This window comes from Branchiostoma lanceolatum, chromosome 19, assembly GCF_035083965.1.
Source record: "Branchiostoma lanceolatum isolate klBraLanc5 chromosome 19, klBraLanc5.hap2, whole genome shotgun sequence".
In the NCBI taxonomy this organism is placed as follows: Eukaryota; Metazoa; Chordata; class Leptocardii; order Amphioxiformes; family Branchiostomatidae; genus Branchiostoma; species Branchiostoma lanceolatum.
This window is the reverse complement of record NC_089740.1, coordinates 8267691-8284763: the sequence shown is the minus strand read 5'-3', so window position 1 is coordinate 8284763 and position 17073 is coordinate 8267691. Positions and strand designations below refer to the sequence as shown.

Here is a 17073-nt window from a genome sequence, read left to right as displayed (position 1 = left end):
ACCTGTTTAGAGAATGGGTTTGGGTAGGCATCTTGCCTGTTTACTTTTAACAAACTTAAAGCTACTAGGCTAATAGTATGTTTTAGTAATATTGTTGGAGTAAAATGTGTTTATTATTGATCATGACCCAGGCCTCCAGCACCCCTCCGATCAGATTGCCTACAGGAGACCTTGACAATGACTATGAGTTGGAGATCGTCATCCGTGTGACCAACGCCATTGGTGCCTTCAGCGTCTCAAGGGTTACAACAAATGTAAGAGACCAGTTTTCACTAGTACATACCATGGACGCTTGTATGGTATCAAGGCCTATTTTAGCATAGTAGTCTCAAAGAGACTCGGCAGCCAAGATACAGTTGGATAACAGGCCGATAAATGGTAAAACAATGGAAGATATTTTGTCATGTCTGCGAAAGTAACTAAAACACCCCATTCTTCAACATAGTGAATGTGATTATTATTGATAGATGTTTGTGGCACAGTTTGAGAACTTCAACTTAAAGGATTTACAACTAATGCCTGAAATGCTTTTTACAGTTTTGTGAAATATTATACCATACTTCAGGTTGTGCCTCCTGAAAATGTTCAAGAGTTCGTAGATTCCGTTCTTGATGACGTGGACGTCGATGACGTACAACAGACTACGTCATCCATCGCTAGCGCTGCGTCTGTGCTGAACGTCGCCAACGCAACAGAGGACTATACTGTAAAGGTAAGGAGATAAAATACATTTTAAATGCTAAACATCACCACCTTCACCAGAGTAGTATCTTGTCCTTTCCCAAAGAATGATAATAATTAATCGCATATTGATGACGTTTTATCCTAGCAGGCTTTCCTGGTCAGTTTTTCAGTTATTGCCTAGCTATTTCCCCAAGAATCCTAAAAGTTAACATTATTTACGAGTATTGAATCCTTTTATACATTCTGCCCTCATTATGGATACCTAAAATAGCGACGGCAGCAATGACAGAACACATGCTAATCATAACGTTTTTTATTATTATGTTACCCAAATTTGCACCCTTTCGTCGTCGTTCTTTTAGAGGCTAATAGACGGCATGTTTTGGTAGTCGCTAGCTATATTTCATGTAAATGACTTTGCGCGCAGTTTTAGATTTAGACCATAAACATAGTAAAAGCTATAATTCGCAAGCACTCAATAGAAACTGTTGACCAATATTGCCCACACAGGCCCGTGATCAGATGGTGGATATTCTGGAGCAGGTGCAGGTGCTAAACGTGCAGCAGGTGAAACAGGTGTCAGGCACGCTGGAACACGTGACCAACAAGCCGGAGGAACTGTCGGACGACTCGCAGGTTAAGTGACTTAAGTTGAGATTTAGTGAGTTTAGAGCAAAAGTAAATGATCTGCAGTTTTAAATAAATCTAATAGGGGGCATTTCCCTATGCTGTCGCCTAATCTTTGGCGATATGTTTATTTAGAAAGAATCAGAATAATGTCAATTTCTTCCGTAACCCTGGCCGCAGCAAATAATGCCAAATGGACAAACAAAAATACAACAAACGTATTAATGCCATATAGTCAGGAGGCAATTACAAATAGCTCAAACCACCTTAATTGACTGACATCTGTGTGCGTATATAGGTAAAGGCGGCTGACACCTTAAAAACGTTAGGGGAGGTGCTGACGACTAAGTCATCAGAAGTTGGGACGGAGGAACTGGAAGGGATAGCGGCTCACCTGGTCACAGGTAAGATAGTATTGCCCTGAAGTAGACGAACAAAATGTGACAATGACGAAGAAGCCAAGAAAGAGAATCAGATTATATTGACCCACGACGCTGTAATAGAACCAGGAAACATATATACATTCTTCATCAAGCAATCAATACGATACCAATGCTAACTACATGTATTTCCTACCATAGGTGCCATAAACATTTTGGAAGCTTCCAGTCAAACCGTGAACAGGGAGAGGTCAGAGACACAACTACAAGACAGGACCACAGACTTCGAAAAGGTGACATTAAATTCTGTATTCCCATATGATAATCATATCACAATTGGAAATGCAAATTACCAGCAAACACGATTGATAGCATACAATGTGGAAGTGGAAATGATATTTACACATTTTATTTGATATCAGGATCTACGAACTAACACTCATCAACAATGGTACGTTTGTGTGATATGTTCGTTACCTTAAAAGTTTGGTCTTTTGTAAGTCACGTATGTGTAGGGGTACCTGTAAAGTTATTATTAAGGCTCTGGAAATTTGGTAAGTAGATTACGAAATTATTATCAATACTTCTTCAGTGCTATAATATTGTTTCGAATCTTTAATTTATCATCTCCGCACACAGAACAAGCTGGCAACTATTACCACTTTTAAGACCATCGACGAGTTGTCTCTAACGATGATCTCGAGGAAGAATCGTGACGAAAAACCGACTCTGGTCAAGGCTAACGAGTTCCTGATGTCCCTGGCGAGGTCCAGCTGTGACGGACTCGGGGCACGGCTCATACAGACACAGGAGGACACCAGGGCGTACTTTGAAATCCCGGAGAACACAACGTCGAAACTTTGTGTCAACGGAAGTGTTGGATCTCAGGTGTGTTTGGGCGTTAAAATGTTCTTTGGAAGTTAATGAGTAAAGGACAATGTGTTTGAAATGTTTTCATTGAAAACCAGTTTGTCTCCCATGTGCCTCAACATGTTCAAAAGACGACAGCCTCACACATTTATATTTTAAGATGACAAACATCATTTTGGTATTAGAAGGTGAGGGGGAACTTACCCACCGATCCAAACTTTGCACCAGATGATAAATTTAATAGGGCAATGTCGTTTGGAGATTTGCTTAATATTTTTCAGACTTACTTCACTCCTCGCAATCCTTTTGAGTACGCCAACAACGCCGACGACGTCACAACACCGGTTATGGGACTTTCCGTTCTCGGCGAAAGGCAGAAAGTTCTTGTCAGCAACCTTGAGAAAGGCGAACGGATCGAATCCATCAACCCCATAACCCAGAAGAAAGCTATATTTGTGAGCAGTACAGCCACGTCACCTAAATCTAGACAAATAACGGTAGGTCTATTTTTAATGCAATCATGAAAAAAAATTAATTCCTCATCGTCGAAAAGATTTTTTTAGGAGTTTTTACGTGACATGAGGAAAACTCCTCTTTGTGTCAAATAAACATCAAAACTTGACTCTGACCATGAACTTACTGTTGTGATCCCCAAACTCGCCGTGATTTCAAAACTCTGTTCAAAGTACCCGTTCCCTCCACTTTATATGCAGTTACTGTAGAAGAAATTTACGTTTTGTATAATTTTGGTGGTATAAACTAACGTGCCGACCCTTTTACAAATTAGATGATTGTTGTTATGTATTTTCCAATGCATTTTTAAAACATGTTTCTGTGCTTTTCTTTTCCAACAACAGTTGCACAACTTCAACACAACAGAACCAGGTGTGGCGCTCTACGTCCGCGTCATCCCCGACGTTACCAGCGACGACGTCAACGTCACGTTAAGGGTTTACCTGAAGCGGGGTGACGTGGTCTCGCCTGAGGACTACAGCCATGACGTCACTCTGACACAGGCCGGTGTCTCCACACATCCATACACATGGTTCCTGAACCAGGCAGCGTTAAACATCAGAAATGAACCAGAAAAATGGGCACTGGGTAAGTGCACATATTGGTTGCCTGTCGTTTTCTACAATATCTTCACCAAAACCTACTCCCCCCCCCCCCATCTGAGTCTTTTGGATACTTTTGGACGTCCACCTTTTGACAATTTGTCGTCTAAATTAACGTTGCATTGTAGGTCTCCAGCGGATTCCTACCGTTCAAGACAAAGAACGAACGTCAGAATCCAGTGTTCGCTACACCATCAGTATAACAGCCTCAAAATGCCTCTTCTTTGACGAACCGTCAAGCCTCTGGACCGACAGGGGTTGCGAGGTGGGTGCTGTGTTTGTCTGCTGCCCCCAGCTAGCTAGTTATCTGGTCTATCTTTAACATATCTCCGCTTAATTCTTTAGACGAACGATCCACGCAACATTGGGTAGGCCTTTTCCGATTTTCAAAGACATCATAACTGTTTGCCGCATATTAAAACATGGTACTGGATGTACAGTTGAGTTTTCGATTTAAATATAAACAGTATTTTTTCCATCACAGAATCATTTTTCCCATCTTTAAGTGTATACCTTTAATCTTCGTTCCTATTTTCCTAAAGGTTGGGTCCCAGACAACCGATGGGCAGCTGCACTGTATCTGTGACCACCTGACGGCCTTCGCTGGTTTCGTGGCGCCCAACCCGCTGGATTTGGGGCGTTCCTTCACCTTTGACCTGCAGAGAAGTCTGATCGCCCTCGTGACCGTGTGCGTCGTAATGGCCTTGTACATCGTGGCGGTCTTCATCGGGAGAAGCGCTGATGTTGACGATGAACGGGAGGTTAGTCTCTGTTTTCTTTCAGGAAGTAATTCACACTAGAAATTAGTCACCCAACATCAAAATATTTTTTATCATTACGTGGATTTTTCTTTTTAAATTGCTGAAAGCAAAATACGCATTTTGTCACAACCTTGTTTTTTGTATGTTAATGTTATGTCCATATGTATTGGCCGTTTGAATACCAAACCCACCATGCTTCAAATAAGACATTTTCGATCAAATTGGGACAGATGGGTGCAATTGGACGAAAACTGCTGTTAGACCCCGGAACACAATCGAAAACTTGTTGAAAAATGATTATCCAATGAAGTCTATCATGTTGTTGATTTACCTATCATCATGTTACAGCGAAAGAAGGGAACATACAGACGCCAACGCAGGAGAGAATACAGAATCCAACAACAGAGAGAATACAAGAATGTGCCCCAGTCCACTAAGGGAAGAAGATTTCTATCCGAACACCTGTGGATATCCGTGGTGAAGCCTCCCAAGAACCACTTCACCCGTGTGCAGAGGATCTCCTGCTGTCTGTCCCTCCTCATGTCCTTCATGTTAGTCAACATCATCTTCTATCGGGGAGACAGGAACTTCGTACCCAGGCTGACAGGAGGAGGCATCCAGTTGGAGCAACTGTTCAGCTGGGACACGGTAAGTATTGATTATGTTTCTTTCCATTGTAATATCTTGTCAACAGGCTAGCTGGGCAGCCCTGGCTGTGTGTCCTGAACATCAAAACCAATGTCAATAAATACATAAATAGATAAATGGATGTCGACAATTTCCCGAGGCTTACACGGGCAGCTCCTCACTCAGAGGGGCCTGTGGCAATATTTCCTTAGGGGCATTAGAACTTGGCCTGTAGGCCCTAAAAACAGTCTAGTATCCAGGCGTAAGGAAACCGTATTTCCCAAGGAAACTTTCCTGTTGTGTTGCCTCTGCTAAGAAGAAAAAAAAACGCAGATATGTTCACAAGGTCAGTTCGAAACAACATGGCAACGCCACCCTCGCGAGATCGTACCCCATCGCACAAGAGGTGGAGTTCTGTGTAAACTCGCAGGAGGGTAATGAGATGTGAACAATTATTCATCTGGCATCTAAACTAAATTTACCCTGAAGAGTTTCTGTTTACTTTTGCAAACTGTTAGGATATACAATCTTAACCGTAAAGCTTCTTTATCAGTTCTAATCGTTGTCGAATATTACAGTTCATCATCGGCCTGGAGAGTTCCCTGATCGCTCTGCCTATAAATGTCATCATCGTGGTGCTTTTCCGTTACGCCGGACCACGTCATGACACGTCATCTTCGGCGAACGGGTCCACGCCGATGGACAAGGAGAACTACGTCATCCCACAAAAGGGTCGTCCCCTGGACCTCCCGCGCTACCTGCCCAAAGGAAACGGCACAGAGTACACTGCTGATCCAGCCGCACACATCGAGAAGCTTAAAAAACACGGAGGTTTGTGTATGTGTTACATCTACTAACATAATTCCACCAGGGTACATAATTTCGCCACCCTGAAAAGTTACGTCCAAAAAGATCTCCAACCCAACTGTGTATATACCTGGGGGTGCTGCACTAGAGATCTCTCAAACCCACTGTTTTTCAAAGCAGTGGATTTATGTAACCCGGTGGATTAATGTTGTTTGAGGTAACTACTAAACACTGACCATGAACCACTTTACATTATGAAATAAATAAAAGTTATGAAAACGTCATGACTTACAAATGAAAACCTTACAGCAAGCAAAGACGTATTTTTTGTTATGGCAATATGTAAAAACAACAACAAAAAAGCCTTCACGGCAAAACGTAAGAGATTGATCCTGATCACCGCTTGATTAAAGTTGGCGCCTATGCGGGTTACCATTTATTCTTACATACATATATACAACATAAAAGCATATAGTTGTATTTTGCAGGTGAGCTCTTTTCAGATTTCTTCGTTTATCGTAGCGGTAGGGCAAAAATGATGACGGTAACCAACATACCAGGCTGGCACTGATTGTTTGTGTCCTCTTTTACCCTTCTGTGTTTTAGCACTTAAGAAATCCGATGCTAGATTCGACATCGAGAAACGCGGTGCGAAGGTGGCAGTGAGTGAGAATCCGTATCGCCCATTGCCCTGGTGGAGCGTCATCGTAGGTGAGAGGGTCAACTGGCAAATTTTTCTTTGGTCAAAAGTCGTCTAGTCCTTAAATCCATTCTTATAGTTCCTCTAAATCAATTCTTAGAAGAGAATAACTGGTTAGATAAGCGAACTGGAGTACTCCGAGAAGTTTTCTTGTGACTTTACTGTACTGTACGGTAACGACTATACACGGCAGGTCTCAGGCCTGGCTCTTCATATTTCCTGTAGTTACGTGTAACATATCTAACTTGTTTCTCCTACAACCTGGCTCCTGGTTGCTGCCATAGTTATAGTGTCCAGTGCCTTCACTGTCCTGTACGGTAACAACTACGGCAGGGCCAAGTCTCAGGCCTGGCTTTTTATATCTATTGTTCGTTATCTTATGATAAGTGTAACATATCTAACCTGTTTCCCCTACAGCCTGGCTCCTGGTGGCTGCCATAGTTATAGTATCCGGTGCCTTCACTGTGCTGTACGGTAACGATTACGGCAGGGCCAAGTCTCAGGCCTGGCTCTTCGCCTTCCTCATCGCCTTCCTGTGTGACGTCATCATCCTCCAACCGGTCAAGATCATTCTGCTCATCATCTTCTTCAAGCTCGTTACCAAGGTAAAGTGATTGGTAAAATTGAAATATGTATAATATGTAGAATCTCCAGAGTTTACCAAAGTCAAGTTTTGTTGCCCTTTAAAAAGACCTAAGAATCAGATTATGATAAAATCTTTTTCTGATACCACCTTGTTAATATCAATCTGCCTTCATTATTTGGCGTAACAAATTAGCTTCAGTTTCATTAAAGACACAATCGGCATGCTATTGATAGTTCATTATACGGCTCTGTATTCATGTTTTTCTTTTTCCTCGCCATTTCAGAAAACCAAATCGTCACCAGACACCGTTTCAAAAATTCAACATCGGGTGGATGTGATGATAGAATCTGAATGGGTAAGGTTTATGATTTTAATTTGGTTCTTTACGTGTCTGTCCTTGCCATGTGTTTTATGCATATATGCAAAAGCTGTGCTCCTCTGAACATAATAAGCAGAATCCATTATCAGATGCTGCAATATGTGTTTAGTTAGTCTTTATGTATGTTTATCTAATATGTTATCATTCATTATAATGGGTCTTAAATAAAGAATAAAGAAAAGAATAAAGTAAGAAAAACATGGTTGGAAAATGTAAAATAAGGAAGTTAGCACTCATTGTGAAAATCTTCTTGGATGTTTTCTGCAAATAGATATAGATGTTCTCAATTGATTCAAATCGCATGACATGTGACAACCCTTGCATCGTGCAAATAGGACAACATTTAAATGTGCCTAAATATTGAAAAGTCCACCAATACCTGTAAAATCATAATATCATTCTAATCCCATACTACATAGTCTTTCTGTAAGGTAGATTAGTCTCGTGGAATCGTAGCTGTCATGTAGCAGAATATGTTTATAAAGTTTATTTTGTTTTCTCGTCCACAGGAGCAAAGGAGAAGACATCTGCTTCAGATGGACCGTGACCGCCGTGTCGGACGCCCAGCAGGCGGACCCACCTACGTCAACACCGCCAACAGATCTGTCAGCGATGCCACGTCTTCGGGACGTCGTGGTCATCCCCGGGAACAACACATGTACCAGAGCTTGCATCCCCCTCCCCAACACACGTACGTGAACACGTCCCACCCACCTTATGTCAACGTGAGAGATTCTAAACAACACAACATGCACCAATATCAGTCTCTCATGCCCAGGCATAGGTGAATTAGTAACACATTAGTCCTTTAGTGAGGATTCAAGTTTTGATGATAATGACATCTTGACACCACACACGGATATAGATACAACGTTTCTTAACCTCACGGTTCTATAACACCTCATGTCAACGTGCACGGTGAGAGATCCTACACAACACAACATGCACCAATACCAGTCACTCATGCCCAGGCACAGTTGAATTTGTAACAGTCATTTAGATGATGAGGATTAAAGTAATGATGATAATGACGTCTTGACAATACACGCAGACATGGATATAAAATCGTACCGTTTTTCAAGCTCACGTTATGTCAATGTGCACGGTAAGAGATCCTAAACAACACAACATGCACCAATACCAGTCTCCCAGACACAGGTGACTTAGTAACACATGAGTCCTTTCCACGATGAGGATATAGTAAACCGTTAATGAAGACATTATGTTAACATTCTTTAGCGTAAAGAATACGATGTAAAACGCTTACCCTCACTTGTTACCATACATGCTTATAACCACATTTAAGGCTAAACGTTTCATAAATACCTACAACAAATAAATATATGTGCACGCTGTTCTGCGTATCATGGCCTAAATACGATATATACAAACGTACATGTATGTATGGATGAGCATTTTGAAATAAATTCACCAAATGTGTATGTAATGGCAGTCCTAACGTTTCTATTGTACAACTGTTGTGAAAATATATCAACATCTGAAGGGGAAACATGTTGCACGTTATATATTCATAAGTAAAATTAACCTTTTTTTACTTGATCTTATTCAGTTAAACACCTACTACTTAATGTTTAGAGAGATGGGATAGAACAATTACAATATCCGGCTTCAAAATGTTTTTGCTGATTGCTTCATTAAGGTTTTGTAAATGATTAAACATTCTGAATATGGCATATTGCTCCACTGGTCATCTGTTTACATGGTGTTAGGGACCGCTGGGAGGCTCAGCCGTCACTCAGAAAACATAACGCTGTTTCTCCCTAACATCTGCTTGGAGATCGTATCCAATTTCCTATGGCAGTTTCTATATTTTACTTGACTGTTCCTTCACTTATATGATAAACACCAGGACACCAGACCAAATATAGTTCAATGCCCCGCCCCCTTATAACAAGGAAATTAATTATAAAAAAACGATACGCATTACTTGACAAGAAAAAAAAAACAAGGTTCTTCGTTCAAGCCATGTTTTTATTTCAAAGTTCAAACAGACAAGCTTGCTCTGCAACACTTGACAAAAGAAGATCCCTTCAAATTTGCAAAAGCACACTGAGTTATATGGCAGATAACAAATAATATTACGGAATATAGCATAAATACTTTTCTCTCCCTGGACAACTTATGATACATACATATATATATACAATAACAATAATTTGCTTCTAGATTGAAAGTATAATACTGCTTAAAGAAAACCGGTAACCAATGGCCTTCTACATGTATCATTATATCATCTACCAGTATATCATCTTTAAGAATATAAACATCAACTCTTGATTCACAATGCCAATAAATAAACTTCTCCAAGTCACACACACAATATCCACACAATCGTTTTGAATCAGCAGTTCATATTTTCATTCCCAGCTTTTCCCATCCTACAGCAAGTCCTTGCTTCTCACACACACACTAACGCACGTACTTTATTTTTCTTATAGCTGATTTTTTTTCCGTTTGACATGCTTAGTATTAAAACCCTGTTTCTCCCGTATTCTAGAATAGAATAGAATACAACACAATACAATACAGTGAAATGCATTTGCATGGCCATAGCCATCAAATGACTTTACGGTATTCCATTTTTCTGTCTTTCGTTTCAGTCCCTTTCAATTCGCAGTCCATCTAGTTATGCCTCTCCTTACCTTCTATGGGATTGGAGACAAACAATGTCTCTGATCTAGTAAAAATATCTTCACGTGGCCACACCTTTTACAGATAGAATACTTTGTTGACAGATAGCTGACTCCTGTCCATACATGTGGATATAGTTTGACTCCGATAAATAAATCTATATCTGTGAATCATATAGTTGCTCTCTGAGAAAAATCTAATAATCTAACACTGGAATCACTTTAACCTTCTCCCTGCTGCCTAAGTCTGTAACCAATAGATGATTGTGTGCCAAACGGGTACTTCAGTGTGCTGAAGGTTGATATTGGAAAGACGCTGGCATTGTGAAAACCTCATTAATTTCGTTTTAAGTCGTACATTTACTTGTAGTAGTTGACTACAAAGTAAAGTTGTACATGTCCGTTAACCCTATCTAGACGGGGGGGGGGGGGTAAAAGTGTCCGCGCCAACTTTGACGTCCGATGACTCATGAACGATGCGTGCTTGGACCACCAAACTTGGTGACTTTTCCTAGAATTTAGTTGGCATGGCATCGGGTTTCTGACAGGCATATTTTACAAAATTAACTAATTTAGGTTTCAAGGCTTTCCAGATTTTGTGCGACAAGTGTTACATAGACTTTGTGACAAGGTAAGACAGGCGTGCCCGCTTTGGCATACTGATCACGGTGCATGACACAGCTCCACTACTCACGAGCGCCACCTTGAGATTTTATGAAGCGGTGCAGAAAGTGTCTAACGCTTCTCTTCCTTCTCGATCTGTTCCATGACGTGCACCTCTGGGATGTCTTTATACGTCTGGTTTATTGTGACCAGCTGGAAAGAATAGAAATAAGTTGAGATGTTTCGACAACTAGAAACTCCTTGATACATTGCTTCATTGGTTTATTAAGATGCCCTTTAGCCCCTTTAAGGAGCTAATCTTCCAGTGCTCAATTAAACAAAACAACACATGACACAAACACCAGATATACACATATGTACATAGTTACATATAAGTAAAGACATATTTACATATAAGCATAATACTTACAAATTACTAAATTGGATGCTACCTATTACAATTTGAAACAATTAATTCATCATCAGGGTTAAAACTATTTAGTTGCATAAAATCACAGACTAGACCAGAAGACACAGAAGTTAATCACATCAATGAAACGCAATGGATCTTCATTAAGGTCATTTTACTACTGGTGTCCAAAGCTATCATTTTACTACTGGTGTCTAAAGCTATCATTTTACTACTGGTATCAGCCATCATTTCACTACTGGTGTCCAAAGCTATCATTTTACTACTGGTGTCCAAAGCTATCATTTTACTACTGGTGTCTAAAGCAATCATTTTACTACTGGTATCAGCCATCATTTCACTACTGGTGTCCAAAGCTATCATTTTACTACTGGTGTCCAAAGCTATCATTCTACTACTGGTGTCCAAAGCTATCATTTTACTACTGGTGTCTAAAGCTTGTTTATTCAGGAGTGGGAGAGTTTTGACATTGCCCGTTTCAAAAGATTTTATTCAATTGATCTATTATTGTATTCATATTTCAATAAGTGTGTTTGACTTATTTTTACACATAACATTTCATACCGTCGATGCATGAATTCAAACACAGTCCCCTGGCTCCGGGATGCAACCCGGGACCGTCAGCGCACAGACCGCACGCACTAACCGCTAGGCTAAACCCACCGTACCAGTTAGAAACATCTTACCTTTTGTGTCGGTCTGTCAAGAGGCACCTCCTCCCAATTGGGTTCATGGCTTCTGTCAAAACTAGTGATAACAACAAGAGAAAAATCAACAACGGTGGATACATAGTAAGTATTTTGCATGGTGGGTATGGTATACTATGTGTGTACTCCAAAAGTTTGCACGTAATTTGTTGACTAATCATCTAACTAGTAGCAGTGGTACTGACTGGTTTATTGAGCAAAACAGAACAAAAAAACGGCCTTGCTGTTAACACTGAGTTGTGCTGATTTTTACAATAAAAACTTACAAAAATCATACGATACTTAAAATATATACAAGTCTCAATCGTCATTATCGACATGTTTAAAAGCTATTATGACACTAGAAACAGGGTAACTAACGTACTACTCAACTTACTAACTAACTTATCAACTATCAATGGGAATGGACTAGTCAATACTTACACTAGGTTAGCTTTGCTTTACGATGGCCGGCCTAAAGGTTTAAATCAACTAACTAATCAAGATAATCAACTAACTAGTCAACTAAATGACTTCCTATTTAGAGTAATGGACCCGTCAATATTTAAACTATGTTAGCTTTGTTGTAGGCCGTCTAGCCTAACGCATTCCAGTAACTAGATATATAACTAATCAAACAAACAAACTTATTAACTATCTAAAAAGTAACGTTCCTTTGACAGGTGAAAACATGTCAAAACTTACACTACGTCAGCTTTTTTGTAGCTAACTAACTAACTAATAAAACCAACTGACTAACTATCTAACTAATCAACGTTCCATTAAGAGGTAAAAACCAGTCCGTACTTACACTACGTCAGCCTTGCTGTAGGCGGTCCAGCCCATCGCAGCCAGCGCCAAACAACCCACTCCCGATACTATGGTCACCAGGGGCCACACCTAGCAACGGCAGGAACAAACATTACAGCCACACGCAAAGAAACAAACAAAAGTTGTACATGAAAAAGCTACAAGCAACACAGTTTTTGTTTACTATGAAGAGTCTAGTGGTAAATAGGTCAGTAAGTTTCATTTCTGTTTCTGTAGCAGGGTATTTTTTTACAGTGAGGGGTTGCTAGTCGTTTCACCTTAACGTGCTCGAAAAGGCAAATATCTAGGAAGCCACAGCAAGAAATGCATTAATCTGTGTAATGCAAACTCCGCTGTCCGAGGCTGTGGCGGTGCCACCTCGCATGGGGATGCTGAACTGGCCACTATATTAAAGCGAAATTCAGGCGCTGACAACAAACTCGCTGCTACGCATTCCCTGCATGGTTTTGACAATAAACGGTTCGCCCTTACGTCCTTGTGACATCACCACAGACATGTTAAGTGCGAGTGTTCTTAAAGCTTAAGGGATTTCCGTGTTATTCAACAGCTGAAAGGGCAAGTCAAAGTCAGCGGGTCCACAGAGATCAGTTCAAACATACCAGGATTTAAAGCATCACGTAACTAAAAGTATAAACGGTCATGGACCCATAATAAAATACAATTCAGTCGCGTGGCATGTTTTGTTTACCTCCCCTTAGAGAGAGAGAAAGAAGAGAGATAGAAAGAGAGAAGGAGAGATAGAGATAGAGAAAGAGAGAGGGAGAGAGAAAGAGAGGGAGAGATAGAGAAAGAGAGAGGGAGAGGGAGAGAGAGAAAGAGAGAGGGAGAGATAGAGAAAGAAAGAGAGAGACGGAAAAAGAATGATAGAAACAAAGAGAGACACACAGAAAGTCGTGTGGTATGTTTTGTTCACCTCTCCTTAGAGAGAGAAAGAGAGAGAGAGAGAGAGAGAGAGAGAGAGAGAGAGAGAAAGAAGAAGAGGGAGAGAGAGATATGGAAGCACATCAAGCCCACAAATCAAGCCCTTTACATCTGCTTGGAGATGACGATTATGCTTGGAGATTACATATTCCCAGCACGTGCGCAGTGGTAGTGAGCCATATCGGTGCCTATACCTGCAATCATGAGGCGGTATATCCATTACACCAGTCCGATCCGTAACACCAGCTTTACAGGCACGCGGTGACAGCTGGTTATATTACACCAAAGGGGTGTGCTGTCTAAATCCCGCTTTTATTTCGGCCCCCATTCCACTAGACGGCGATCACGCTGCGCTCTCGCTGCACTCTCCCTGCGCTCTCGCTGCGACCTCAATCGGATTTGTATAATCCTTGATCTCATAATTGAATATCATGCAAAATGTAAAAGTATGGCTGAAAAGACGAGCGCTGTTCTCAGTGGAAGGAAACGAAATTAACCTTACAGATAAATGTTTTGCGCTTACATTACGGCTTTGAAGAATTCCTTTACTGATTTCTGCAATTTGTCTTCGCTAACAAGGCTAAAGCTTATATATCAAGGTATGGTAACATTACCCCTCTCGCATTTCAATGGGATCATCCAAAATTCATGTTTTATTCCGTCTGTCCGCCATTTTGACATACATTACGTCACTCGATCAATGTCAAGTTCGCGGTGACGTCACACATGCCCTTATGCGGTACCGGCGTACGAGCCGTTGTGTGTACGTGACCGCCGTGTGTTCCACCCACGTTTACGGCGTTCCATGCAATTTTCATACCTCCCCCGGCCCTATCTCCGCATGGCCCATAAAACCAACCGGCGCCGGCTGGCTGTTAAATACCAATTTCCAAATGGGTGCTCGCAAAAAGAAGGAATTATAGCAGAAAATGACATTTTCCTCGTAAAATGTCTGCATATAGGATAACTCATTCACAGGCTATTGGTTATAAAAAAAATCGAATTTAGCCGAAAATATCTCTTTCTCCGTAAAATTTTGTGTATGTGGTGGCATATTGCCATTAGGTCACCATAAGAAAAGTAAATTCAGTACAAATATATACATTATCCATAGAACTACTGATAGTTATATAGTGCGTCACTTGAACTTGACAGTCATAGAATTAGATATTGCAGGAATGATTCATAAGATGCCTATCAGTGGGATAGTATCGGAATTGGACGGTCATAAAAATATTAAATACGGCACAAAATGCCAACTTGGCCTTCCTTATAGCATTATTGTCTGGAAGTAATTACGTCATGGGAAATTCCAAAGGCACTAGAAAACGAGGAAAGCAAATTCAACGACACCCATCGTTCTTTATCATGAAATCTCTTATCTTGTCCCAAAGTCTGTAGTTACGCTTCAGGAAACATAATTGCAGTCGGATGCACGTGGATACTGCATTGTGTGACACAATTCCTAACCAATCGGGCGTTGTTTTGAATATTTCCAAGAGTCTTTTTTATCCAAATGTGTTCTTATCAAACGTTTAGAAAGCTCGTGTGCATACATATTTTTTCATTGTTACATGTTTTGTGTCAAAGTATTTTGCACAAAATCTATCATTCAGATAATTAAATAACGAATGTATAACGTTACGCCATCCAGTGTCTTTTCGAATGTTACCACAATACAATGTGATAATACCCAATAATCTATCATCATTCCTTTATAAAATATGAGGCCCGATCTTCTTTACTACTCACAATGTCTAGACACGCAATCTTTAGTATTCAACTTGACAGGCTTTATGGATTGGGCTTTCTTTGTAGCTTATAGTGTGCTGTTGTCTGACTATATGTCAGTTCTGAATGTACGGGAGGTAGACTACAAAGAACTGGGTACGTTCAGAAACGATATGCAATCAGAAAAGAAGCACATTACAAGCCCTACCCGTAAGCCTGCTAAGGACGCGGAGTATTGACAGTATCGGATTTCTACCCGAATGACTCAGCATATTTACTGATGAACTTCAGTGCGATGACCGGTTGCGCAACACCCAACGCAACGGACTCGGAATACTTATAAAAAAATTCTAACATCAAATTGCTTCCGGTTCAAACCTTAGGAAGGGACACACCTGTCATTCTGGTAGTTCTGACAAAAAGCAGGATATTCTAAGAAATCTTGAAAGGTGTTGCTGATTGATGATCTCCAAGCAGATATAAGGAGGAGGCTTATTTCGTACGTTGTGCGTGTGTCTTTTGTCAGCCTCGCCCCGCAAATAGAACGGCGTACGCGACGTTACGTGCCGCAAAATGACGTACAGGATAAACCAACGCCGCCAACGCAGCCGTTTACACATGCAGATCAAACTCACTCCCCACACAATAAATATACGTACGCGAATACATTTTAACGGTTACAACGTCACAAGAATTATAAGGAGAATAAGAAAGCTTACCGACGGATCCTTGAGCACGGATAAGCGAGCATACTTCATGAAGCTATCGGGCTTGTAGGGACGCCACTTCCGTTTGGTCAGCTTGGGCAGTGCGAGCACGGCTTGGGTAATCCTCATAGCGCTGGTGCAGTGCAGAGATGAGAACAAATCTCACAATGTCAGTATTGTAGGAGTAACAGTCCGAGTCTTGCTGCATGCACTGCTGTCTGCACGTAGAATCTATGCACAGTGTGGTTTATATTGTAATGTTGGAGATCTTGTAGCCGGCGTGTTACGTCAGAGAGGACCCACGTGGGTTCTGCTGACGGGTGAGAACGTCAAGTACGAGCGCTCACCGGCCGGGGAACAGTCCATTTTAAATCGGGGGTTCCAGATCCATCTGGTGCAAAATTCGTCTTAAATTTATTATTTTATTTACAATTTGATACTGTTGCGTTTCAAACATCATTAGTCGTTCACCATTGGCCGACTAATGTGGCCTGTCTTAGCCCAATTCGTTATTTTTATATTTGATAAATGTTCCACACACCCCTTAATTTTCGAAGTGGAACTACCTTACCGATTGGCTACGTGCGATCGTTAGAATAGTTCAAGGACCGCGGGATGATGTCCCTTTATTTGGTTACAGGCGATCCGGGTGCCACTTACAATTAGTCTAAACATGTTTCTTTTCAGGCTCAAACGAACGAAATGAGGTACTTTATATCCGAACTTATCACAAAGTGAACACAAAAGGTATAAAATGCTTCATTCAATCTCCGCCTAAACCTCTTAGTCACGAGAATGTCTTTGGTAAGAGTATGGTTCTTAGTCAGACCTTAAGAAAACTCAAAGCACTCAATAGCCTGAAGGGACCGGGATGTATAACATTACCGACACAAAGGCACGGGCAGTCCGCGCGCAGCGATTGGTCGTGACGTAAGCACACTACGTGCATTCTTGCACGTATCCTCATTTCTCGTGAC

At 41.0% G+C, this 17073-nt stretch overlaps 2 protein-coding genes and 1 long non-coding RNA gene across 3 annotated transcripts; 2 read left to right on the top strand and 1 right to left on the bottom strand.

The window, feature by feature from the left end:
* Positions 1-403: 403 nt before the first annotated feature.
* LOC136425953 (polycystin-1-like protein 2) lies at positions 404-5921 on the top strand. The gene is made up of 12 exons (XM_066414872.1): positions 404-415; positions 566-712; positions 1195-1320; positions 1610-1715; positions 1893-1984; positions 2331-2579; positions 2843-3058; positions 3419-3662; positions 3805-3941; positions 4219-4437; positions 4786-5085; positions 5643-5921. Exons 1-12 carry the CDS (start codon positions 404-406, stop codon positions 5919-5921), a joined length of 2127 nt encoding a protein of 708 aa, XP_066270969.1.
* A 530-nt stretch (positions 5922-6451) lies between these two features.
* Positions 6452-8818, top strand: LOC136425612 (uncharacterized). Its single transcript, XR_010754091.1, has 3 exons — positions 6452-7176; positions 7441-7512; positions 8046-8818. It is a non-coding gene; the product is annotated as an uncharacterized lncRNA (long non-coding RNA).
* A 689-nt stretch (positions 8819-9507) lies between these two features.
* Positions 9508-16440, bottom strand: LOC136425611 (normal mucosa of esophagus-specific gene 1 protein-like). The gene is made up of 4 exons (XM_066414537.1): positions 16109-16440; positions 12718-12806; positions 11907-11967; positions 9508-11003 (listed from the first exon to the last, which is right to left on the bottom strand). Exons 1-4 carry the CDS (start codon positions 16223-16225, stop codon positions 10923-10925), a joined length of 348 nt encoding a protein of 115 aa, XP_066270634.1. The 5' UTR covers positions 16226-16440; the 3' UTR covers positions 9508-10922.
* Between the last annotated feature and the right edge of the window lie 633 nt (positions 16441-17073).

What these genes read in the sequence shown, in the direction of transcription:
- LOC136425953 (XM_066414872.1), top strand. An exon ending in ACGGAAGTGTTGGATCTCAG is followed by an intron (nt 2,580 to 2,842) that starts GTGTGTTTGGGC and finishes AATATTTTTCAG; the next exon opens with ACTTACTTCACTCCTCGCAA. An exon ending in CTAAATCTAGACAAATAACG is followed by an intron (nt 3,059 to 3,418) that starts GTAGGTCTATTT and finishes TTCCAACAACAG; the next exon opens with TTGCACAACTTCAACACAAC.
- LOC136425611 (XM_066414537.1), bottom strand. Translation starts at nt 16,225, where the DNA reads ATGAGGATTACCCAAGCCGTGCTCGCACTGCCCAAGCTGACCAAACGG. An exon ending in CCGTGCTCAAGGATCCGTCG is followed by an intron (nt 12,807 to 16,108) that starts GTAAGCTTTCTT and finishes TGCCGTTGCTAG; the next exon opens with GTGTGGCCCCTGGTGACCAT. An exon ending in TACAGCAAGGCTGACGTAGT is followed by an intron (nt 11,968 to 12,717) that starts GTAAGTACGGAC and finishes TGTTATCACTAG; the next exon opens with TTTTGACAGAAGCCATGAAC.